The sequence below is a fragment of the Odocoileus virginianus genome, chromosome 28 (assembly GCF_023699985.2).
Source record: "Odocoileus virginianus isolate 20LAN1187 ecotype Illinois chromosome 28, Ovbor_1.2, whole genome shotgun sequence".
Lineage (NCBI taxonomy): Eukaryota > Metazoa > Chordata > Mammalia > Artiodactyla > Cervidae > Odocoileus > Odocoileus virginianus.
In genome coordinates, this window is record NC_069701.1 from 1491852 (window position 1) to 1516628 (window position 24777).

Genomic DNA, 24777 nt, shown 5'->3' on the forward strand with positions numbered 1-24777 from the left:
TGGCCAGTAAGCCTAGAGCATCCCATCAAAGAAGGGAGAGATTTCGTCAGAGAGTGGTTTCCTGTTCTATGACTCAAAGAAATGCACTTCGTTATCAAAATGTCATTTTGCCTTAGTATATACTAAACCTAAAACATACAAATCAGGAAATGTCCATTAACAACCAACAAATCAGTGAATGATGATTGGATCGACTTTCAGTTCTGAAGATTGATTAAAATATTTTTATCCTAGGATCTCAGCACTTCAAAATGGTTTATTATAAGCCTCCAAGTCACTAGGGGTCATAGTTTATAAGCAAAATAGAAAAACTTCATGGGTGGAAAGGCATCATGTTGTCCTAAATGCTCTTAATGAAGACAGTATGACAGCTACCTGAAAATGTGTTTTGTGAATCACAGATCCTTAGAGTATAAGCTCTTAGAGGGAGCACCTACGTACATGCTGTCTTCTATTATAGCATCTCACCATGGGGACAGGCCTTTGGCATTAATAAGAGTTAAACACTTTATTCCCTCAATGTACAATTTCCCTTAAGCCAAAATTCCCAGCAAACCAATAAAATCACATATCTGGAGGGAATGACATAAACTGCATTATGTGGCTTTAACCAAAAGGTCAACATTGAGAGTCTGCTTTTGGTTCCATTCCAAAGAGCCTATTTTTCCTGAAGTTTCATCATTTACTTTTATTTCTCTTTCAAAACCATCACCCTGTGATATATAAACACCAACCTCTGATTTTATTGATGCTGGGATTGAAAACAAGAAGTCTTTCCTCTTTCCTTGCTGCCCCTTGAAATAAGGCCCCAAAGCAGAGGTTTAGGGATGCTTCCTGGCTATTTTTAGAAGTGGCTGCAAGACTAAATTGTCCATCATAAATTCCTGGGGGGGAGGACTGCAGAGGTGATCAAGCTTGCCTCTGAAAGACAGTAACCCTGCCTGAGGTCTGAGTGACTGTGTGTCCTGGAAGCTGCCCTGACCGATCTGATAGCCTTGGGACACCTCTCAAAGGGTGCAAAGATGCATTTATGGAAACACACCAGCGATTGACATAAACATACCACTTCCTTCCTTGTTAGTTGCTTAGTTGTGCCCGACTTTGCACAAACTTGTGGACTGTAGCCCACCACTCTGCACTGTCCAGGGGATTTTCCAGGGAAGAATACTGGAATGGGTTGTCATTCTCTTCTCCAGGGGATCTTTCTGACCCAGGGATAGAACCCAGGTCTCCCGAATTGCAGGCAGATTCTTGACTGTCTGTGCCACGAGGGAAGACCAAGAATACTGCAGTGGGTTGCCATTTCTTTCTCCAGGGGATCTTCCCCTCCCAGGAATCAAACCTGGGTTTCCTGCATTATGGGTAGATTTCTTTACCAACTGAGCCACGAGGGAAGCCCAAATATACCGCATGGGCTTTCAAATCACACATTCCCTGGGAATTTGACTCCCCGCCAGCATATGGAACACCACTGTCACCAACAATAAGGCGTGGCAGGATATTCACACAGGAACTTTCATCTCATTGGCGGACAAGATCACCCCCTTCCCTGATGCACAAGCTGAGGGCTGAGCGATCCGCCCGCTACCGCAGGCATTTTTAGGTAAGCACGAGGGACAAAGTCCTCTTTCCAGGAGATCTGCTTCTGGATAAGCTTCCTCTTCAGGCTTGAAGACCACGCAGAAAGAAAGCAACTTCTGACTCTGTTCTGAAAGCCAGCATGCTCCGACCCGCTGAGCTCCGAGAGGCAGGGCTGGGTTTGCGCACTGGTGCTCTCTGCGGCAGCAAGACCGGAAGGCGAGGTGCTTCTCATGGCTGCCTGTGTGTCCTTCACTGGGACCGAGAGCTGAGATCTAAAAATACTCCCGTGTTCCCAGCCTGCAGATTTCTCTCCCAGCCTTCGGCTCTGCACAGACACCCATGCAGGAGAGGCGGTGTTCTCCGAGCGTCCAGCCCTGTGGCGGGACCCCTGCGTTTACCAGGCTGACATCAATCAGCGACGCGAAGACCACAGCTCCCCTTCGGGCAGGTTCTGTTAATTTAAAACTTGGTGACAGGGTTTTTCTGCTTTAGCACAGCAGAAAACCATCCCCTCCCTGACACGTTGCTGACCCCAGTCCCCGCCCCATACACTGTTTCTGACAGTATCCTGGGTATGCACCCCAGGAGGAGCAGCGAGATTTATGGTTGACCTCTCGTCTCTGTGCCAGACTGACGTGAAAGCAGCACTAGAAATGGCAGGGTAGGGCGCCCAAGCCACAGACCTGCTCAGAGGTGTCACTTATGACCTGGTAACTGGAGAAAAGAGCAGGGTATATCTTTGGAATGGATTAAAACTCTAATTTGGACACAATTGAAACAGATTTCAGTAGTTTCTAGCAATGAAGTCAGATGCATAAATGCCAACGTGCAGGCGATAATTTCGGTGGAGCCCTTGGGTCTCTGCTGTATTACAATGCGATGGGGGTGGCCTCTGTTAAATGAATGCAGGTCCTGTCACTAAAATGGAAACTTTCTATCCAAGGGCGTTTGATAAATGCCATCCTTCAAATCTCGATCCTTTCCCTAAGTACCTGGCAGAAAATCTGAACCCGAGCAGAAGACTCGCTTGCTAATTGGCCTCATGCTCTCACTGCATGTCACGACATGTTATATTAAGGTATAACATTAACCCATCATTTTGCATCTGTGTTTTTCAGTACGTAATTCTCTTCTCCAATTTGCACCTAATTTAATGAGGATGGAGCTATTTAGCTTCTTAAGATGCTGAAATGCCAGACTACCAAGGATGATTTTCATTGCATGTGAAGTTTCTGCATGTTAACTGTGGCAAATGGAGCAGGCAGGCCTTCAGAGGATGAAAATCAAGTAAAAAGAGAATGACTAAAATCCCAATCTGTTCGAGGAAGTAATAGGTAGTGGCATTTTGTGGAGTGGGGTGGGAGGAAAGAAATGGCATATACAAGTTCCCAGGAGGGAAGGCTGTGAAATCCTGGGGTGGGTGGGTGGCCAAGGGCTTCTATATTCACTTCCTTTGAAGGTTTCTAAGTGGAGGCTAGGTTCCTCTCATTTGGGCCAAATGGAAATGGATTATTTGGATGGGGGGCATGGATTGTATGGAGAAGGAAATGGCAACCCACTCCACTATTCTTGCCTGGAAAATTCCATGGACAGAGAAACCTGGCAGGCTGCATGGAGTCCATGGGGTCACATGAGTGGTATACGACTTAGTGACTAAACAATAAACAAAGGGACTCTATATATAAGTCAAGGTTTAAAATGAGAGCAATGTGGTCCAATCCTGAAAGACAGGAGACCTTGCTTGTAACCCAAGTACACTTGTTGTAGCTTAACCTTTTTGGGTCTCAGGTGTTTTCATTTTTAAAATGATAGAACCTAGGTCCATTGAGATCTAAAATGATCTTCCAGCACTATTTTTTATTTGCAAATGAGATTAATTGGTGTTGGTTTCATTTCTGTTTTCAAGGGGCTCATCCTCTCCTCGAACTGGCCATTAAATTGCTGGACCTTGGCATCACTGGGCAGAGTAAGCAAAGGAAAAGTCCATATTAAACCTGATGATGACGAGCTACTGAAATCTTCTGAATGGGATGAAAACTTAACACAGCAGATTCATGCCATTTAGTTACGTGTTGAGAGTTCACAAGTATACTTTACAGCAAGGCTTTTACATCTCAGTGAGAAATAACGTCCACTTCCAGGATCATCTCCAAGGATCTCACCTTGTGTCAGAATAACTCAGCTTGATAGTTGAGATGTTAAAGGTGTTAGAATCAGCACCAAAACCAAATGACCAGAGCAGTCAACACAGCAACATTGCTGAGATTTTTTTTAATCTGGTCTTTAAAAAACATTGTCTCCTGTCCTTGTGAGAGCAAGCTCCTTGAGCTTTGTGAACCTACAAGAGCGCTGCTCTTACTTTGGGGTCTCACGTGGCAGCCGCGCTGACTCGGTCAGGGCAGGGCCTTGTCTGTGACATTCACCTTCCACCCTCCAGCAGCTGCACAGTATCTGGTCTGTCCGCGGCACACATAAAATGTGGACTGTACTAAATTGCTATAAACTGGCTTTTATAAACAGACATGAATTGACACAGAATAGATACCTGGGGAAGATAATTTGAAATAATCTCAGCAATCAGACTCTAGTAACACTTTACATTTTGGTTCTAATCACTTATTTTTATATCAGCTTGATATACTGACGTGTCATAATTTATATGCAATAAGAGGAATGCATTTGTCTGACCAATATACACCTCAATGGAACCAGTGTCCTCAGAGCATTTCAATTGCCCCCTAACATTCCTTCATGTCCCATGGCTGTCTGCCCCCAAATTTCATGACCTAGGCAAGCTAATAACTTGTTTTTGAACCAACACTTTCTCCCACCTGCATGAGTGCCTGTCAATCAGTGCTTGAAATCCCACAAGTACATTTAGATTTCAGTCTTTATGACCCAGGCTTGGAAATTAAGGCACATTCTTATTTAAGCTATAAGGATTATCTTTCGAAGAAAAATGCTAAGCAAAGCTTTGGTTCTTGAATATGTCATTACATTCCTTTGCAACAGCCTTATCCTTAAAATACAGCACTTTGAGAGGCACAAGAGTTCTGTCTGTCTTACTGGAGACCCTGGTTATGATCCTCCCATTTAATAAGGATTTGTCCAGCGCCACTTGTTTGACTATCACAGGCACCATGTTGAGAGAACTAGAGCCCAGAAGACACCTCCTTAACTCTAGGAGCTTAGCAACTTGGCAACGAACTACTCATACTATTAGCTGTGTATTTAAGTAATACCTAAACTACTTGCTTAGGGTTAGAATGCCAAGTTCTTTTGATTCTACCTCTGAGAGCTGTCCTGAGTGTTTGTGGCCAGGGCTTAGAGTCAGGTAAGGCTCCACCCTCTCTCACCTGCCCAGCTGCAAGAGACTCCTAATTGCAAACTCAGACTCCATCCTCTCCTGACTAAACTTAACCAGAGTTAAGCTCCTAAAACTCTAGGTCCAGTCCTGCCCCAGCTGTTCAAGGTTGTCCCTGCCTTATCACTTCTTATAGCAAGAAGTAAAAATAAGGCACTTCCCTAGTGGTCCAGTGGTTAAGATTCCATGCTCCCAATGCAGGGGGCCCAGGTTCCATCCTTGGTCAGAGAACTAGATTCCACATGCCATGCCACAACTAAGTTTGTGTGCCTCAGCTGATTTTGCATGCTGCAACTAAAATCCAGAGTGCCACAAAGGAAGATGGGAGTCCCTGCATGCTGCAACCTGAGACCCGGCAGAGCCAAATAAATACAAACAGATGGTTAAAAAAATAAATAAAGATTGAGAATGGCTTTCCAGTCCTTTGCAGTCTGGTCCCAACTCACACTCTCCATGTCATTTCCAGCTCCAGTTCCACGGTGGATGGTCTAGTCTCTCCCGAGGACACATGCACATTCACTACCGCAGGTTTCTGCTCATGCTTTCACTTTTACTCAGATCATTGTCTTCCCCTCCTTGTCAAAATCCTGCATGTTGTTTGCAGGTTCTCCTCTGGGACTGCCTCCTTAATTTCCCTTCTTTCTGCTTCTTTAACATCATTTTTGCGTTCTCAGTAGCTATATTTATGTCCTCTCTTCCACTCGATTAACATATTTAGGCAGAGGAACTGGGTCTTTTTTTTTTCCTTTACATCTTGTTTTTTCCCCCAGTTTTATTGAGATATAATTGACATACAGCCTGTATAAGTTTAAGGTATAAAACATAATGATTTGACTTAACGTAAATCATGAAACGATTACCATAGTAGGTTTAGTGAACATCCATCATCTCATATAGATATAAAATTTTTAAAAAAGAAAAAAAATATTTTCTTTGTGATGAGAACTCACATAAGATTTACTTCTAACAGCTTTTACATAAAACATGGCATTGCATGCCTGCTCAGTCGTGTCCGACTCTCTGAAACACTTTGGACTGTGGCCCGCTATGCTCCTCTGTCCATAGGACTCTTCAGGCAAGAATACTGGAGTGGGTAGTCATTCCCAACTCCAGATCTCCCGACCCAGAGATCGAACCCATGTCTCCTGCATTGCAGATTGACTCTACCTGCTAAGCCATCAGGGAAGCCCATATATTACATACAGTGATGTTCATTATATATGTCATGTACATTATATCCTTAGCACTTAATCTTCTTATAACTGGGAACTTCTATCTTTCCACTGCCTTCATCAATTTTTCCCACGCCCACCCACGACCAAAGGACTGTATCTTATCTTTGTTCCTTGGTACTGAACCTAGGGCCTGGCACATAATAGGAGAGAATGAATGCTGAACTGCAGAGGAAGCAGCCAAGGGACCATAGCAAGTGCATGATGAGCCTGCTGACATGACGAAGGCAGGGGTGGTGTGCATACTGCTCTTGCACATCCACCACACATGTGTGTGCCAAAGAACTGAAGGGCCTCACAAAAGTGCCAAGTGGAGAAGTCAGGGATATCTAATGCTAAAAATGAACAAAAAATATTCATAGATATATGCAAGGTTGTTGCTAAATAGATATCTGCATTTGTGAAAACAAAACAAAACCAGTAACTACTCAATTTTCCAAGAATAAAAACTAGTTGAATAAATTATATACATTCAGCTACTGAAAAAAGTGAGTTATAAAACAGTATTGAGTTTAGGTGCACTTTTGTAAAGGAAAGGGCAGAAGAGACCTTTATCAAAATGGCAACAGTGATTAGAACTCACTTATTTTTTGTTTCTGCCTATCCTTTCAGACTTTACACAGTGGTCACAGACCTCGCTTGCAATAAGTAAAAGAACTACTATAAAACTTATGTACATAGAAAATAGTTCTTTGTATCAATCTTAGAGAGTAGTCACATTTTCACATTATTTTCAAGCCAGTTTAATCCTCAACATACACATTATGTGAAATAATTGTAGAGAAAGATGCTCATCTATTCTATAAGATTCTTTTCCTGGATTTTTCCATTCCTCATTTTAGCTTTTATAAAAAAAAAAGATCTTTTGGTCAAGGTTCTCATTATAAAGTTATTTCAAGGGATACATTTTAAAAACCATTTTTTACACTTAATTAAGCAGTTGAATAAAATTGCTTGCCTAAAATTCTTCTTTCATTTGTGGGAGGCAAATAAAATTCCATCACAGTGAAGGAACTCAAGCTGACCATTCTTTTCTGTCTTTAAAATATGCCTTCAGATGATAGGAAATAAAACAGAAAGTTGCCATGAGGAGGTCCATGGAATTGCAATTACTTCTGAAGTCAGAAATGACTTTTAAATAGACTCTCTAATTAGGTCTGTTTTAAGTGCCTTTTAAAAGTTTTTCATTGGGTGATAACTATCCCTGGCACATTCCCACAGGCAAAATACAAACCCTGGGGGTCAGTAGTCCCTTTTTACTGTCATTTTGAATAAAAAAAAAAAAAAAGACAGAAGGCAGCACCAGATGCAGAATCAGGGAAATCCTGACTGTACCATAAACCTCTTGGGGACTTGTCACTTGGGCTGGCACCGGCTCTGCTGGGCAAGACTGGCACCTCACACCATGTGAGGTCTCAGAACATAAAAATGCAAGCACTCTTGTTTAACCAATGCGAACAAACGAGCTTATTTACAAAACAGAAACAGGCTCACAGACATTGAAAACAAACACGGTTATCAAAGGGAGAATGAGGGGGGAGGACAAACAGGGAGTTTGGGATGAGCAGATACACACACTGTATGAAACAGATAAACAACAAGGACCAACTGTTCTTACAGCACAGGAAACTCTATTCAATATCCTCTAATAACCAACAATGGAAAAGAATACATATACACATACACATGTATATGTATCTATGTATGCATGTGTGCTCAGCCGTGTCCGACTCTTTGAGACCATATGGATTTTAGCCCGCCAGGCTCCTCTGTCCATGGGATTTCCCAGGCAAGAATGCTGGAGTGGGTTGCCATTTCCTTCTCCAGGGGGTCTTCCTGACCCAGGGACTGCAACCACATCACCTGCATTGGCAGGTAGATTCTTTACTACTGAGCCACCTGGGAAGCCCATACACACTCAGACACACACACACACACAAACACATATCTATATCTATATATCTGAGTTACTTTTTTGTACACACCTGGAACTAACATAATATTGTAAATCAACTATACTTCAATTACAAATAATCTCAAGACATCAAGGCAGCCAGAGCAGAGCATTAAACCAACATGGGCCCTTTCTAAGCAGGAGGCCCTGCATAGTTGCAAAAGTTGCCCACTTATAAAGCTGGCCCCATTCTGAGACTGCTTTCCATGGTCCCTCAAAAGCTGCAGCTCATTAGGCTAAACTCAAGCATCTGTGGTTTGGTAGTTTGCTAACTGAGATAGCCAATAAATAAATAAAATTAACCCATCAACCAATTACTCAAAACTCCATCCCTGCTGGGGCACAGAACTTCTAAACAGAACAGCTCCTCAACAATAATACTAAAACTGTTTCCTGAGTGAGTCACTGACTATGACCATTTATCCATTCAATAAATATTCACAGGACTTTCCTGTAAGGTAGGCAATGGGGATATGAAGCAGACTGGATCACAGCAGCTCGACCCTCAAATGTCTCCTATTTCTAAAGAGACAAACATGCGTATAGTAGATTGTTGGAGAGGGGTGGCCAAGGAAAGTTCCCCAGAAAAGGAAACAATTGCATTGATCCATGAAGGAAATTCAGGAGTTGAAAGGAGTACCAAAGTGGGAAACCGACAAGAACAAAGGGCATTTTGGGTGTGTGAACATATGTGAAGTTAAGAAAGATGTAATAGTAAGCAGAGCACTCAGAGAAGGGTTAAGGGATCAGTGTTTCAAAATTCTAAGTTTAGAATGGCAGGTTTTGAAGCTTTTTGTTTTTGGAGCCACTAGGAAATTACCAGAGCTGCTATTAACAATTATAGCTAGAGTAAATAAAAATCTGGGCACAAGTTAATGGATACATCAGCAGAGAGAGAAGAAGGAAGATTGGAAGGAGTAAGCTGGAGTGAGTGTGCAGGCCGGAAGCACTATGTAATATAGGGGAAGTTATTCCAAAAGCTGATGACGGACAACATAACTGCACCTGTCAAGAAGGCTTCTCAAGGTGAAATGATGCCATGTACCCTGAGGCAAAGCTGGTAAGCACACCCCACTGAGCTTCAGGATACCCTGCAGAGGCACCACGCCAAAGCTAGGGTCCTCAGAGTCTGCATAGATTACTCAGAGCAGATGAAGATTCCCTGACACTCTAGCACTCCCTTGGTCCTATCCTGCATGCTGTTGTGTGTTAGAGCAGGACTGACCCAGACAGCTCAGAAGCCAGTCCCCAGTGTGCGGCATCTACGGATGAGACAGCGTGTGGATGGGGGAGCTCGCAGGAATGAATCACTGAGATCAGTTCTTAGAAATCAGAATTCCCTGCCCGTGGGTGCTGCTGAAACACTTCACTAAGACACTCCTCTCTGAAAGGAATGTGCTGTTTCATTTGATAAGGACTGTTTTGACCCCCTGCTTGGGAGATGTTAAAAAGAATCATAAAAATAGCTTGTATGTGTCCAATGCAAAGACTCCTAAACCAGGTAAGACATCCCACTCAACTCCATAAAAAAATGCATGCCTAGTCCCATCCCAGACTTTCCTGAACAGACTCTGGAGATGCAGCCCTGCCTGTTTATTTTTAAAGGCTCTCACGGGGATTCTGATACAGAGCCCGAGCTGACAGCCAGTTTGCCTTGCTTTTGTGCATTATCTTATCTCTGCTGCTGGATCCTGGATTTGGGATGGGGTGGTCCCTAAGGCCTTCATCAACTAAAAGCATCCTATTTTCTTGGGAACATCCTATTTTCTTGGGCACATCACACTATTCTCCTGTGTGATTGGCCAAAAAGTTTGTTGGGGTTTTTCTATAACATCTTATGGAAAAACCTGAATGAGATTCCTACACAAGGGGGCCAGGCTGTATGTATGAGAAGCCCTGAGGAAGGAATCCACCTATGTTCTAGACATGACATTAGGGAATTTGGCTGGAATGCCTTAGTTCTCACTGGGGAAGGAAACGGCAACCCTCCCCAGTATTCTTGCCTGGAAAATCCCGTGACAGAGGTGCCTGGCGGGCTAACAGTCCATGGGGTCACAAAAGAGTCGGACACGACTGAAGCGACTGAGCACTGAGTCTTGGTCCTTTCCACCCCGGCAGCTCGGCAGACCTGCGCTGAGCAGGTCCTGAGCGGCTGGGGCCCGGCCCCTGCTGGGTCACAGAGGTGGAGAGGCTGCACCTCAGCCCCCCTGGAGCCTGCGGCCTGGAGAGAACACAAGGGGCTCATATCTCGCTTTTCCAGGGAGGAAGAGGAATTCAGAGGGGCAGGGAGGCTTGTTTAAGGCTCGAGAGTTAGTACGGATTGGAACTGGGGTCTGGTCTCATCCCCAAGCTACTGTGTGATGTCAGTTTTCAAAGTGCCAGGACTTGTGACCCGGAGACGATGGGGCGTCACAGCCTGCGATGCTGCCGGATGTCCTGCGGAAGATGCGCTGACGCTGCTGGAAGGTAGAGAAGTCAGGGAGCGATTTATGGGCCGGGAGTCATTTACTCAGGACTACTGCTCATCTCACAGATGCCTGAGAGGGGCCACCACGCCTCTCTGAACTGCACTTTCTCCATCTGCTGGCAGGAACGTCAAGGTCTGTGAGCTGTAGCAAGATGACAGGTGTGAGGGTTTGGGGCTCTGTGGACCAAGGCTTCAAGCCTGAGATTATCCGTTTTGATATCTGTACGACAGACTAAGGCTTTTGCCCACAAAGTGCTCCAGAGAATGGTTCATGTCTCTGTCTTTAGGGGCAATTATTTAGCTTTTACAAACATTTTAATAGTCTCTCAGCTGCCTTCAAAGATTTAAGACTGCAGAAAATAACAGAGCTTTGGGGAAGGAAAAAAACGTATTAAATCACTTGACTTGTACAGCTTAGAGGTAATAATTTCTAAGGTGTTAAGGAAAGACATAGAATATACGACGCTTAACAGCAGGCAGGCTGACATCAGGCTTGAATCCTTCTCATAACATCTTTAGGAACATGTATTTATATGGACATACACATAACTGAGAGGCTTCCCAGATGGCTCAGGGATAAAGAATCTGCCTGCCAACAAGGAGACATGGGTTCAGTCCCTGGGCCGGGAAGATCCCCTGCAGGAGGACATGGCAACCCACTCCAGTGTTCTTGCCTAGAGAATCCCATGGACTGAGGGGTCCACAGTGTCACAAAGAGTCAGACACGACTGAATGAATATGCATGTATAACTGAACCACTTTGCTGCGCAACATTGTAAGTCAACTATATTTCAATAAAAAAATTTGAAATAAAAATAAAATTCTCACTTCTGTAAGAAAAACTGATGATTGTATTAAAAGCTATTAAAAGAGAAAACAAAACAACACAACTCCAGTATTTTCTGGTAGAAATTACTAGAGAATAGAAAAGCACTTTGTACTGAGGTGTCAGGGGACCCTTCTTTTGGATCCAGGTTTGCCACTAAAGAAGTCTTCTTGGGTAAGTCTCTTTATCTTTGAGCCCCAGCTTCCTTCTCAGAGAAAGAAGGGTTTGATTGGATCTAGCCTTCCACGCATAGCACGCCAAGATTTACAGGGGCTGTGGCTCACAAGGGGAGTGGGCCAGGTGCCCTGGGGGGAAGCGTGGATCCGTGAGAACAGCCGCAAAGAGCGGCCAGCAGCTGTTACGTCATCTCCCCGCCATGCGCGTCACTGCGGCTAAGCGCGCAGTCTGGCTGAGCCGTCCGTCTGGAGGGCAGGCCCTGTGCCGGCTCACCGACCCGCATGCAGGGCCCGTCTTCCTTCAGGGTAAAGCCCTTGGAAGAGAATGGCCAAGGGAGAATTCTTAGGGCTATGTGGGTAGAGTTCAGAAGGCCCATGAACTTGCACTAATGTGTTAGTTCTCTACTTCTCCATGCCAAACAACAACAGAACTTATTGGCATAAAAAATAAATATCTAGCATCCTATGGTTTCTGTGGGGCAGGCATAGCTTAGCTGGCTGGCTGTGGCTCAAGGCTTCTCACGAGGCTTCAGTCAAACTGCTGGGCTGGGCTGTGGTTTCATCCAAAGGCCCCAGAGGAGGCCGTGTTCACTCATGCGGTTGTTGGCGGGCTTCAGGCCCTCGAGCTGTAGGCCACTCCCAGGCCTGCCTTCCCATGTCCTAGCTCTCTCCCCAGGGGAGCAATCCAGGCGAGAGTCAGAGGGCCTGCTCTGCCCTGAACTGTGTCCCTCTCAGATAGACCCGGGACCTGGGGCTCCTGGCTGCAGTGCTGCAAAGCTTGTACCTGGACACACCTCTGTCTGAGTTAAAAACATAGAGAGACTATATGCGACTAAAAATAACTGCGTGCATGTGTAATTGGGGCAAATTCTGGACCAAAAAGATTCAAAAAGACAAAAACCAACCAACCAAACAAGAACAACCGGACTGCCATTTCTGAGAAGCTGGGAGCAGGCACAGTACCCTTTGTACACGGGGTGCTCCCTGCACTCAGCACCACAAGGGGGTGGACCAGCTACGCCAGCCACCCCTCTGGCCCAGCCCCTGGACACACTCCTTCCCTCATTCCCTGTAATGCAGCAGTCCCCAACCGTTTTGGACCCAGGGACAGGTTTCCAGGAACAGGTTTCCAGTTTTCCATGGACGGGGTGGGGGATGGTTCAAGTGGGGTCATGTTAGCAATGGGAGTGATGGGGAGCAACAGATGAAGCTTCAGCCAGCTCACCCGCTGCTCACCTTCTGCTGTGACCCCGTTCCTAACAGGCCACAGACTGGTACCCACCCTCAGTCTGGGGGTTGAGGACCCCGATACAAGGACCCAGTTCACCCCTCCTCAGGACGCGAGCAAGGGAAGCTGTTGCTTGTTTTTGCTCCTTCTCAGCCGGCACAGGAGCCCCAGTAAAATTTTGCCTGAATTTCTTGTTTGGCTAACTCCGTATGTGACTATATTTAGAGCTAGGGCTTTTCAGCTATTAAGGTTGAAGAAGTCATAGGGTGGGGTCCTAATCCAAGAAGATCGGTGGTCAGAAGAAGAGGGGGACAACGAGTGCTCTTTTCTTCCCTGCACACACCAAGGAAAGGCCATGTGAGCGCCCGGTGAGAAGGCGGCCACCTGCAGGCCAGGAACTGACCGGGCTGGCACCCGGAGCTGACACCCAGCCTCCAGAACTGAGAGTGAATTTCTGCTGGGTAAGCCACTCAGTCTGTTGTATTTTGTTATTGCAGCCCGAGCAGACTAAAACAGAGAGCATGACCAAGAGGGAAGGAACAGTCTTTCTGTGACCTGCTCTCAGGAGGGATACCAGCCATCACTTCTACCATATGCTATTCATCAGAAGTGAGCCAGGGGACTTTGCTGGTGGTCCAATGGTTAAGACTCTGTCCTTCCAATGCAGGGGGTGTGGGTTCAGTCCCTAACTGGGGAACTAAGGTCCCACATGTTGCATGACTTGGCTAAAAATAAAAAAAATTTTTTTAATTAAAAAGATTTAAAAAATATAAAAAGAGGTGAGTCTGGAATCAGTTTAAGTCCAGCCAACTTTTGAGACAGATGGGACTACCAAGCAGTGGGGGGTCATAGAGGGTCATCTTAGAAGCTGCCTACAACACTGGGAATAATTTACATCTTTACTTTCATTAACCTCTAACTAGACTTAGCATCACATTCAATTGTAAATGCAGGCAACCAATCACTACAGGATGAGGAGCACCTGTGATCTGGTAACCAATCACTGCTATTTTCATGTTGTTTTACAGTTGTGGCACATATCCCTGTTTACCATCACTCCAAGATATCAAAATTATGAGATCTACTGTGTTAGATTGTATTTAACCTACTAAAGCAGACATTCACTTTACTATGCACTAGGACCAAAAAATACCTGGATGCACCATTTCATTTCTGACCTTTTGCATTTTATTTTATGAACTGTAAAACATTATTCTGAGAAACAATCTATAGGTGTCACCAAACTGTCAAAGTATTGGTGGCACAAAAAGTTTAGGAATCCTTAAGCAAGTGGCTCTGCGAGTATGATCCTAGGAACAGCAGTATTAACTTGCCCTGGGAATTACTCTGACACACAGATGATCAAACCTCCTCCCAGACCCGATCAGAAACGCCGCGGGCGGGGCTAGTAATCCCCAGGTTAACAGGCCCTCTAGATGACTGGTGCACACTGCAGGCTGAGACCCACTGGTCTAGAGTCTTTCATTCAGAGTTTGCATTTCCGATAAACTCCCAGGTGAAATCAGTCTGGGGACCACTTTATGAGAGCAGTGCTCTTGACTAAAATATAAACCATCTTGACTATTAGCTGGTTATCTGTTAACTAAGTCTCCTTTGGTGCCACTAACTAGTCTATCGTTCATGACAAGTTAACCCTTCAGAGTTTATTCATATGTTAACTAGAACAATAACAAAACATATCTGCCAACTTGCAGAAGTTGCTGTGAGAACTGGAAATAATGTATCTGCAATACTTGGCATGGTGCCTGGAATGTAATAGAAGCTCAAAAAGCAAATGTCATTAGTCATATTATGTTTAGTACCATTTAAAATTCTGACCAAACCCCAGTTTTACCTAGCAGGGTTTAACAGTAGGAGAGAAGAGGTATGCGAGCAGTTCCACATAAGGAAAATCTCGAGATGCTGCTGGAGACCCAGCTGCAAAGAGGGCTGGGTTGGCAAAGCAAGCATCACTCCTGTGCTCCTAACATTATAGAAGAGCAAACAGTCTGGGGGAGACCCGTGACGGGCCCAAGGTCACACAGCCTGCACACTGCAGGGTACTAATCACCCAAGGCTTCCCCCCACCCACATGGCCTCTTGACCTCCGGTTATGAGATGTGTCCCGTAAGGATATTTGGGGGGATATGCAGGGTCCAGAGGAGTCAAGGGTTGCTGGCTCGGCTGGGATGTGATGTCACCAAGAAGCTGTCTCCTTGGGAAGTCCTAAAACAGAGAAATGACGGTCCACCCACATACCCCCATTGTGGGGTACATGGGCACACCTAACCTCCTTCACAGACTCCACACCCTGGCCCTTCTCTTCCACACAGCCAGGTGAAAAAGATGCTTCAGAGTTTACCTGTTTGGTCAGGTGTAACATTTTTCTTTTGCTTTTGGGGTGGACCCAGTGCAAAGGTAAGCTAAGCCCTTCCAGGAGTACATGCGGAGTGAATATTTGTTTTCCTCCATGAGACTAGAAGGTGGTGATGGAAGATTTCAAATCAAACCCCATTACGGGGCCCTCCGTGAGACCAGAAAGGTGATGAGGGAATACTGCAGATCTAACTTCCTTCCAGGGATGGAAACTTCGGCCACCGCACTGAAGGTAAGGGAGCGCTCCAAATGGAGACAAATGTTTCCAACTCTGACAGACTGGGTGGCATACATGACCCTCCCTCAGACTTCGTCCCAGGACAGGAGACGGCCAGCCTGGAGCGCTGGACTGGCATGCACTTCCGTCAGCCTCCGAGCACTTCGTGGCACACCTCACTCATCTCTCAGCCTCTCCTCCTGCGTCTTCTCGAGGTTCTCACAAGCGAGGGACAGCAGGCAAGAGGCAAGAGATGACTGGAGAGATTCACTTAAAGTGGCTCAGTTAGGAAGACTTCTCTTTAATAACCCTAGCAGTTATTTTTGTGAATATTCCTCTCAGATAAACAATTTCCTGCTCCTTCATGGAGCAAAGCATACTCAGATCTAATGATGCTCTCAGACACTGGGCCAGCCTTTTTGTCTGACAAGGTCTGTGCTCTGGAAAACCACGTTCATTCCAGCTTTTGCCCCCTGAGAGCCCATGTGGGGTCAGAATGCCATCTGTCTCCCTCATGAAATATGCAGAAAATGAATCCCCAACAATAACTGCAAGCTTACATCACTACAGTGAATGGCAGTGCAAAATTAAGCATGCTGAGGGCTGCTGGAAAACAAACTCTTGGGTAAAAATGGAAAGGTTCTGTCAAGAGATACGTTTTCTCTGTTGCTTTCCTGTTCTCTGCTAATAAGAGGATCTATTGATGTTAGGGGGAAAGGCATCATTCTGGAAGACTCTGAGAGAGAACTTCTATCTTTTCTATTCATGAAATTCAGTCTACTGGTTGGGTCTGTTCACTTCTGTAACCCAGCACCTACAGAGCCCTCAGTGGGGGAGGAACTTCCCGTCCCATTTTTCAGTGACTCCCTCTCACGTCGCCTTCAGCCCCTGAAACTCACTCTCTGCGCTCGCCGCAGAGCGCCCAGCCTGGCTGCCGCCATCTTAGTCTCCTTCATTGACAGACTCTCTCACCACATGGAGACGTCTGAAGGCAGATGTGCGCCTCCCAACTGGGTTTTCCTCAGCCTCTCTCTCTTAGTTTCTTCCTTTGAAAATAGTCTTTTTTCTTTCTGCTTCTCGCCTTCCTTCCACGTCTGGGATTAAGTGGTTGAGGTCTCTCCTTGTTGCTGAGGTTCACCCTCCCTAACCACACGAGGAACGCCATCTTTTCCCACTTCTTTAAAATGTCTTGGGGCAGTTTCTCTTTCCTGCTTTCATTACTGTAGCAGAGACATGAGTGCTCACCAAATACCCTGTAGCCTCTCCTATTATGCCCAGCATCATCTGACTAGTTCTAGTCAGTGGACAGTGACAAAGTGATGTGGGTCTCTCCCAGGCTGAGGCAGCAAAGAGCTGACATGCCTTCTTCATCCTTCTCTTCTTTTGCTGCAGTGACCTTGGGAAGCAAAGGTCATGAAGGTGATATTGACCCAATGGAGGGACCAGATTTCCACACTGCTAAATGGACTTGCACTGACCTGCTCCCCACAGGAGCAAGAATTAAACTTTTGCTGCACTAAGCCACGGAGATTTTTTGAAAAGTTACCTCGGTCTACTCAAGGCTATCTTAGCTAATACAATCCTCTTTTGCTACTAGATCTTTCCCCTCTTCTTGCCCCAACATCAAGCCCCAACCCTTAAGACCTGGCTTGAATGCAAATACCATTTTGTGAATACTTTCTGAGTTGTCCCACTTGAAAAGTCACTGCTCATGTTTTCATGTTTCCACAGAGACCTGAGCTAGCATTTTACATGTTTCTGACTAATCCTTAAAAAACCCCTACTTTTACAGATGAAGTGACTCTGTTATAACATTGATTCCATTTTCTTTGAATGTTCATTTGTGCTTGTCTCTCCGAATGTCCATTTCTGTATGTCTGCTTCCCGTAATTACTGGAAGCCCCTTGAAGGCAAAGCCTTCCTACTCTGTCACGATTAGCAAACTTGTTGTCTTCAGTCCTGAAGGACTGTACTTTAATTCCCACTGTGTCTCCAATTTTTTATCTTTTTTACACGAGGTCCTGCTTCAGGCCACCCAGGCTATTTCTGTCCACCTTGTGCCCTAATTTGAGTTCCTGCCCGGCCTGTCCATTGTGCCTTCAGTCCAGTCAGTTGCCAAAATTGGCAGATTTCATGTGTAAAATCTCTCATCTGCTTCTTCCTTTTAAATCCCAAGCTACCACTTGAATTTCGGTCCTTGTGGTCTTTCTCAATAATCTCCTAGAAGCTTCCTTCATATACACGTTAGAGGTTTTCATCAGATCAGCAGTTCCTGAACCAGAACTGATGAATTTCTTTTGTCCTATGTGTGCAGCAGTTCTTTTCCATCTTTGGATTTAAGCACACAATTCCTGGCTTTTGTGAACTCCCACAATTGGGCCCAGATGACTTCTCTCATCTCACTGTCAGCTTTCTGTCCTGGACCATGTTATAATCTCCCAACTATTTAGTTGGGTGTAAAGAGATGGGAGGCTTCCCTTTTGGCTCAGCTGGTAAAGAATCTGCCTGCAATGCGGGAGACCTGGGTTCGATCCCTGGGTTGGGAAGATCCCTGGAGAAGGGAAAGGCTACCCACTCCAGTATTCTGGTCTGGAGAATTCCATGGACTGTAAAGTCCATGGGGTCGCAAAGAGTCAGACACGACTGAGTGACTTTCACTCACTCACTCAAAGAGATGGAAATACCAGACCACCTTACCTGCCCCCTGAGAAGCCTGTATGCAGGATAAGAAGCAACAGTTAGAACCAGACATGGAACAATGGACTGGTTCAAAATTGGGAAAGGAATACGTCAAGGCTGTATATTGTCACCCTGCTTATTTAAATTATATGCTGAGTACATAATGTGAAAGGTCAGGCTGGATGAAGCTCAAGCTAGAATCAAGATAGCCAGGAGAAATATCTATAACCTCAGATATATAGATGACACCACCCTAATGGCAGAAAGCGAAGAGGAACTAAAGAGTTTCTTCATGAAGGTGAAAGAGGAGAGTGAAAAAGCTGCCTTAGAATGCAACATTCAAAAAACTAAGATCATGGCATCCAGTCTCATCACTTCTTGGCAAATAAATGGGGAAACAATGGAAACAGTGACAGACTTTATTTTCTTGGGCTTCAAAATCATTGTGAATGGTGACTAGCCATGAAAGATGTTTGCTCCTTGGAAGAAAGGTTATGACAAACCTAGACAGTTTTAATACTAAAAAGTAGAGACATCACTTTGCAGACAAAGGCCCATATAGTCAAACAAAGGTTTTTCAGTAGTCGTGTATGGATGTGAGAGCTGGACATAAAGAAGGTTGAGCACTGAAGAATTGATGGTTTTGAATTGGGGTGCTGTAGAAAATTCTTAAGAGCTCTGTGGAAAGTAAGGAGATCAAACTAGTCAATTTGAAAGGAAATCACCCCTGAATACTCAATGGAAGAACAGATGCTGAAGCTGAAGTTCCAATACTTTGGCCACCTGATGTAAAAAGTCAACTCATTGGAAAAGACCTTGATGCTGTGAAAGACTGAGGGCAGGAGGAGAAGGGGCAACAGAAGATAAGATGGTTTGTTGGCATTATGGACTCAATGGACATGAGTTTAAGCAAACTCAGGGAGACTGTGAAGGACAGGGAGCCAGGAATGCTACAGTTCATGGAGTCACAAAGAGTCAGACACAGCTGAGCAACTCAACAAAAACAGCATGTTCCCAACTTTGCAAATTTTTCCTCCTGGTTCCTGTCTTCCTGAAGGCCTTCATCCCTCTGCCTATTGAATCTCATTCATTCTTAATTCTGGAAGTTCTTTCTTTTATTCCAGGTTTGTGTGTTCCAGATTTATGCCCTTCACTACTGCATAGAACCTGGGTCTGTCACTGCATATTCCTCGTATAGTTCCTTCTATAATAGCTGTTACGTACCAACTGATTAAATATCAGCTATATTGAATGGAAAATAATTTTAATGTGTGTTACAAGCTTCCAAGTTTCTCCAAAATCCCTAAAAACAGGTCTAAACTGCATAGGAAATATTTTACATGAAAGAACTGAACATGTTCATTAGAACATTTCCTTGCTTTATGTCCCTGATCCATAAGAGGAAAAATATGTCCTCTTGAATCTCAAACATCTGGACATTGGCCTCTCAATAAATCATGGGCTCTGACACATTTTCCAGTGCAAGTTTACATTTGATTTTCATGTCACTTTGCCTAAAATGGTCACAGATTTTAGCTCTGATTTTTATCACTGCATATTTCCTTTGTTAGTTTAAAAAACCCTCAATACTGAGAACCTGGACACCTAACCTTGCCTTAATAGGTAGAGTAAATAGCAAAATATGAACCCCAAAGAGGTGGTGTGACAAAAAGTCTCCTAATGTTTACTGAAAGGATTAAATTTTTATAAATATTAGGTCATAAAGTCATGTCATTAGTTCATGGGATGGAGGATGGAGGATGGAGTTCATTTTACAGGAAAACGAAGAATTTAATACTAAAATCTAGACAGTTGCCATGTTATTACTTAGAACTCATAAAATGGGTGCTAAAGTAGTCTTGCCTTCCTGTTTTTATTTTTTTTCCCCTGATCTAGGTAGTTTCTCTAACACTAGCATTGATTCATTATGGATAATGAATTTGGCATAGCAAAGAGTTGTTTGGCTAAAAACAATGATATAGATACATATATATACATATATATATATGTATATATATGCTAATTAGAAAATCAGGATATGAAAGGTTAGCAAGAGATTGCAGGAATTTTGAATTTATGAAGTAATGGAATCAGACTTCAGGTTAATATATCTTTGTCTTTTTTCTGCAATTTATAGTGGCTTAGTATATGCTGTGGCCAAATACTGATGAAATCGTTTATAACTTTAGGTAAAGGAATATGCTTGACAAAAGAAGTTTCATGAACCAAACAGCCCTGTCATTTATACAAATGGAGCCAATGTTCTTCACTAGGATCAAAAACCAATTAGACAACTTGGATGGATCTCAAGGGAATGATGTTGAGTGAAAAAGGACATTTGGAAAAGGTTACAAGCTGCACGATTCCATTTAAATAACATTTTTGAAATAACTAAATTATAGATATGGAGATTAGTGGTTGCCAGGGATTAGAGACTGGGAAGGAAGTGTGGGGAGAAGGTGAGTGTCATTATGAAGGGGCAGCAAGTAGATGAATGGGGTGGTGGTTACATGAAGCTACACAGGTGATAAAACTGCACAGAACTACATGCACACACAATCACACACACACATACAGACACCTGTGTACTACAGTTATGCAAGATGGTATCACTGGGAGAAAAGATTGTGTGAAAGGTATATGCCACCTTCTGTACATTTTTTTGGCAAATTCCTGTGAACTTATGATTATTTCAAAGTTAAAAGTTCTTAAACATCAGTGTTTCTTTTTCTGTTTTGCATATAGGGTTATGAGACACAGATGTATAGAACAGACATTTGGACTCTGTGGGAGAAGGCGAGGGTGGGATGTTTCAAGAGAACAGCATCGAAACGTATATTATCTAGGGTGAAACAGATCACCAGCCCAGGTTGGATGCCTGAGACAAGTGCTCGGACCTGGTGCACTGGGAAGACCCAGAGGGATCGGGTGGAGAGGGAGGTGGGAGGGGGGATCGGGATGGGGAATACATGTAAATCCATGGCTGATTCATGTCAATGTATGACAATAACCACTAAAAAAAAAAAAAACCAAAAAAAAAAAAAACCACTCTTTACCGGGGTAGGGGGGAAAGTTCTTAAACATCAGAATTTCCTTGTCACTTTAGAGAAGGGGCCTATGCAGGTCAGGCAGAAATCTAAGTGAGATGGCTGGGAAGGTGGGAACTGGCTGATGGCAGCTTCCAACCATGGTGGGACTGTGTGCCTGGAATTGCTGAGTCTTCTGAGTGCTGTTTTTAGAAAATGCCAGATATTGAAAATTCAAATAAATATCTCTTGACTTTTATTGACAATTGAGTCAAACTGTTTGGAACATTCTGTATAAGCCAGACTAAAGACACTGGATGGCTGGATTCAGTAGGGTTGGATTCAGTCTTAATGATTCAGGAGCAAACTCAGCTTGAGGCCAGAGGTTAGGTTTGGCCTCCAGATGATTCACCCAGCACTGCCCACCCCAAACTGTTCATCTCAGCATGCGGCTCACGCTCCTCTGTGCTGACTTACAGAAGACTGAGAAGTGGGGATCAGGCCACTGATGAAAACGGCATAAGCAGCCCCCAGTCACTGATTCCTGGGACTCTGGAGAACATGGGTTTGACTCTGGTTCTCCCTGCAGGCTCTGAGCAAGCCCTTCACCCCCACCTCCTCAGCACGGTGCCTAGAAACAGCAGGTGTTCAGCTTGCCTTTTAGAGGAGCTCATTTGTTCCTTCCCAGCTGTCTTAGTTTTTATTTTTAAAGCTAAATGAGATCTAAAAAAACTGAGAATATGACCTAGAATCTGGTATCCTATGCTAGACTTTTCTGGAAGTGAATACAATGTCCTGATGAACACACAATATGAACAGCACTCATAACCTCTGTGTTGGTCTGAAGCCATGAATGTAAGCCTTTTGCTAATTGGTGCAAAGAGCAGAGAGAGGTTCTGATGGGTTATTCTGGGTCTAGTGTTTGAAAGGCTTCATCATCTCTGCCCCTGCTAATGCACAGTCTAGTCAACCCTTCTTTCCCAACTGCCAACCCGGACAGCTGACTTGGCAGAATTGAGCAGCACAAAGCTGGCTGCATACCCTCTACCACAATCACATTTCTCAGTTGACAACCTAGCACCTCCTGTCTGAAGCATAATGTACTGATCAGACTCTTTCCATGTTCATTCTCTAGTAGACAAAGCACACCCAATTCCTTTAGGAAGGAGGTGAATAGAAAAACTCAAATTTTTTTTAAATTGAAATTTTAATTAAAAAATTTTTCAATCTTAAAATTTTGTCCCTGGCCCAATTACACATTCTCAAAGTTAAATTATTAATGATTCATCTGTACAATTTCTGTCCTCTTTTCTCCAAAAGTTTGCTATCAAAAGTCCAAGGAATGTTTTCTAATCCTCCTAAAGGAGCATTTGTAAATAATTCATGATTATAGGTCAATAAAAGAGTCTTTTCCGAAATTCCCTTGGGGTCCAGGGTTTTGGACTCGGTGCTTTCACTGCTAAGGGCTTGGGTTCAATCCGTCAGAGAACTAAGATTCCATAAGCTGCATAGTGCAGCTGGAAAAAAAAAAATGTCTTTTCCTATTTATTATGTTTTTTTACCAAGCTTTATAATATGCAGATTTTTAAAGGGTTGGTTCTCAGCCTCAAAAATTATGCTAATAAGGTAAGAACAATAATTCATAGAATAGCCACTAATTTATCTAAGGGGAAATATGCAGAGACCCTGGACTCTACGTTTGTTTTCAACTAATTATCATGTATTTACTTTTCCATTAGTCCAATAATTTTTCTTTCAATTCAGAATTAAGCAATAAGACACTGAATTATATAAAGGCCTGTTTAGCATAACAGACATACCTCATCATTCCCCAGTCCTCTGATTTACAGCTTTTAAAATGCACAGCTAAGAGGCTGTCTATATGCCCTTTTGTATTTAGACTCCATCATGCAGTCACCTCAATAACTTATGCATTCTCAGAAAGGCTACCTAGCAATTAACTCCAGTCTTTTCTAACTCACTATCTCATTATGTAAAGTGGATCTGAACACAAACTTTATTAGCAACTTTCAATTCTAATTCCTTATCCCCCCCACCACTCCCACCCCTCTGAGTAATGTCAGTTTATGTGACCAAAATACTCTGGAAAATGGCAGTTAGAAAAAATCCACATTGGACTGGCAGCACATATAGTAATTGGTCTTTGCACTATGGGGCACCACCATAAATCGAGGCTGTCACATTTCAGCTAAAGCATGGGTTGCAATTCTTTATAGAAATAGAAATGAATTCTCCCTACCACACATTTAACTATGTTCAAGAGGAATGTGCAAGTAGGAAAGCTATTATTTTTATTCTAAAGGTGAAAAAAAAACCAAACTCAAAACCCTTTTGTTAAAAGTTAAAGGAATTCACAGCATCACTTCTTTAAACCCTACAAAAAGGTGGGAAGATGTCTTGCAGATTCCTTTCACGTGTGTGAAGTCCATCACCCAAGAGCTGAACTGTGGTTTACTGTACTTGTCCTAACAGGAAGGAGTCCAGGTGGGCTGATGGGGCTGGAGGACAGGCAGCACCTAACTGTGTCCAATGCACAGACAGGGAGGCACCCATCCAGGCGGCTGACTTACCAACATCCGGATCCACCGCTTGAACCCTGGTCAACAGAGCCTTGGTGGCTGTGTTCTCATAGACACAGGCGTTGTAGTGGTCAGACGAAAACACCGGCGCGTTATCGTTCACATCCTCCAGGATCAGATGGACGTTGGATTGGCAGAATCGGCCTCCCCCGTCAGTGGCCCTGGCAATGAGGCTGTATGCAGGGACCCTCTCCCGGTCCAACGGAGCCAAAGTTTTTAACTCACCTGTGAAAATAAATGGCCTGGCTTTTCAAAAACTGTCTTTCTTCAAAGAGCAGGGAATCAATTATATACAGAACCCCAGTATAGGAAAGACTGCTGATATTTGGCTCAAGAGCTTCATACTTTGAAAAATAGAGCAAGTTCAAATTTTTTAAGCATCAGGGAAAAATTTATGGGATTCTGGATGCAACAAGAAAGCAACAGCATGACCTTCAAAGGAATTAATTCCACTGTGAAGTCTCTTGTGTCAGGGATTCCTTCTTTTGGCAGGATGAGAAGCTCCACATCTCTTTAAACCTCTCAAGAACTGCTCAGTTTTCTGATGGTCAATCAGGTCAGTGGTCTTTAGATTCAGAAGGGTTAGTCTCTCTGCTTCCAGACACTTAATCTTTTTTTACCTCATCTTTTAGAGGAAAACACACAGTCCAAACAGGCTGGCTCCAGCAGAAAGAGGTAACAAAAGAGTCATATTGTGCCAGGCAAACCCCACTTGCTGGGAGAGCGGAGGGCCAGCAGCTGTTGCGGGGGGAGTCCCCGTGGGGGATAACTGAGGAGCCCGGAGCAGACGTGCAGGAAGGGGATTTTACAACCACGGAGGGGTTATTAGTCACTGGAATAGCTATACTGGTCCTGGGTGTCAGTCCCTGTGGGGATTTCATTGCTACTTAAATTTCAGTGGATAATGGCAATGACAGACCTGAATAAATGCCGTTTGGTGAAAAGTCAGACTCATGAAATATTATTATGTACTCTTAGTAAAATTAGCAGGTATCACTGGGAGCAAGTCATCAGTACTTACAAAGCTGTTCCTCCTACAGCTTCCTGAAGG

The 24777-nt window shown here is 44.0% G+C and overlaps 1 protein-coding gene across 2 annotated transcripts in view; it reads right to left on the reverse strand.

Moving 5' to 3' along the window:
* Positions 1 to 24777, reverse strand: part of FAT3 (FAT atypical cadherin 3) — a 767497-nt gene that overhangs the window by 76420 nt on the left and 666300 nt on the right. For both annotated transcript variants that reach the window (XM_070457139.1, XM_070457138.1), the window contains exon 13: positions 23718 to 23951. In XM_070457139.1, coding sequence (XP_070313240.1) covers positions 23718 to 23951 — 234 coding nt within the window. The remainder of the gene's footprint in view (positions 1 to 23717; positions 23952 to 24777) is intronic.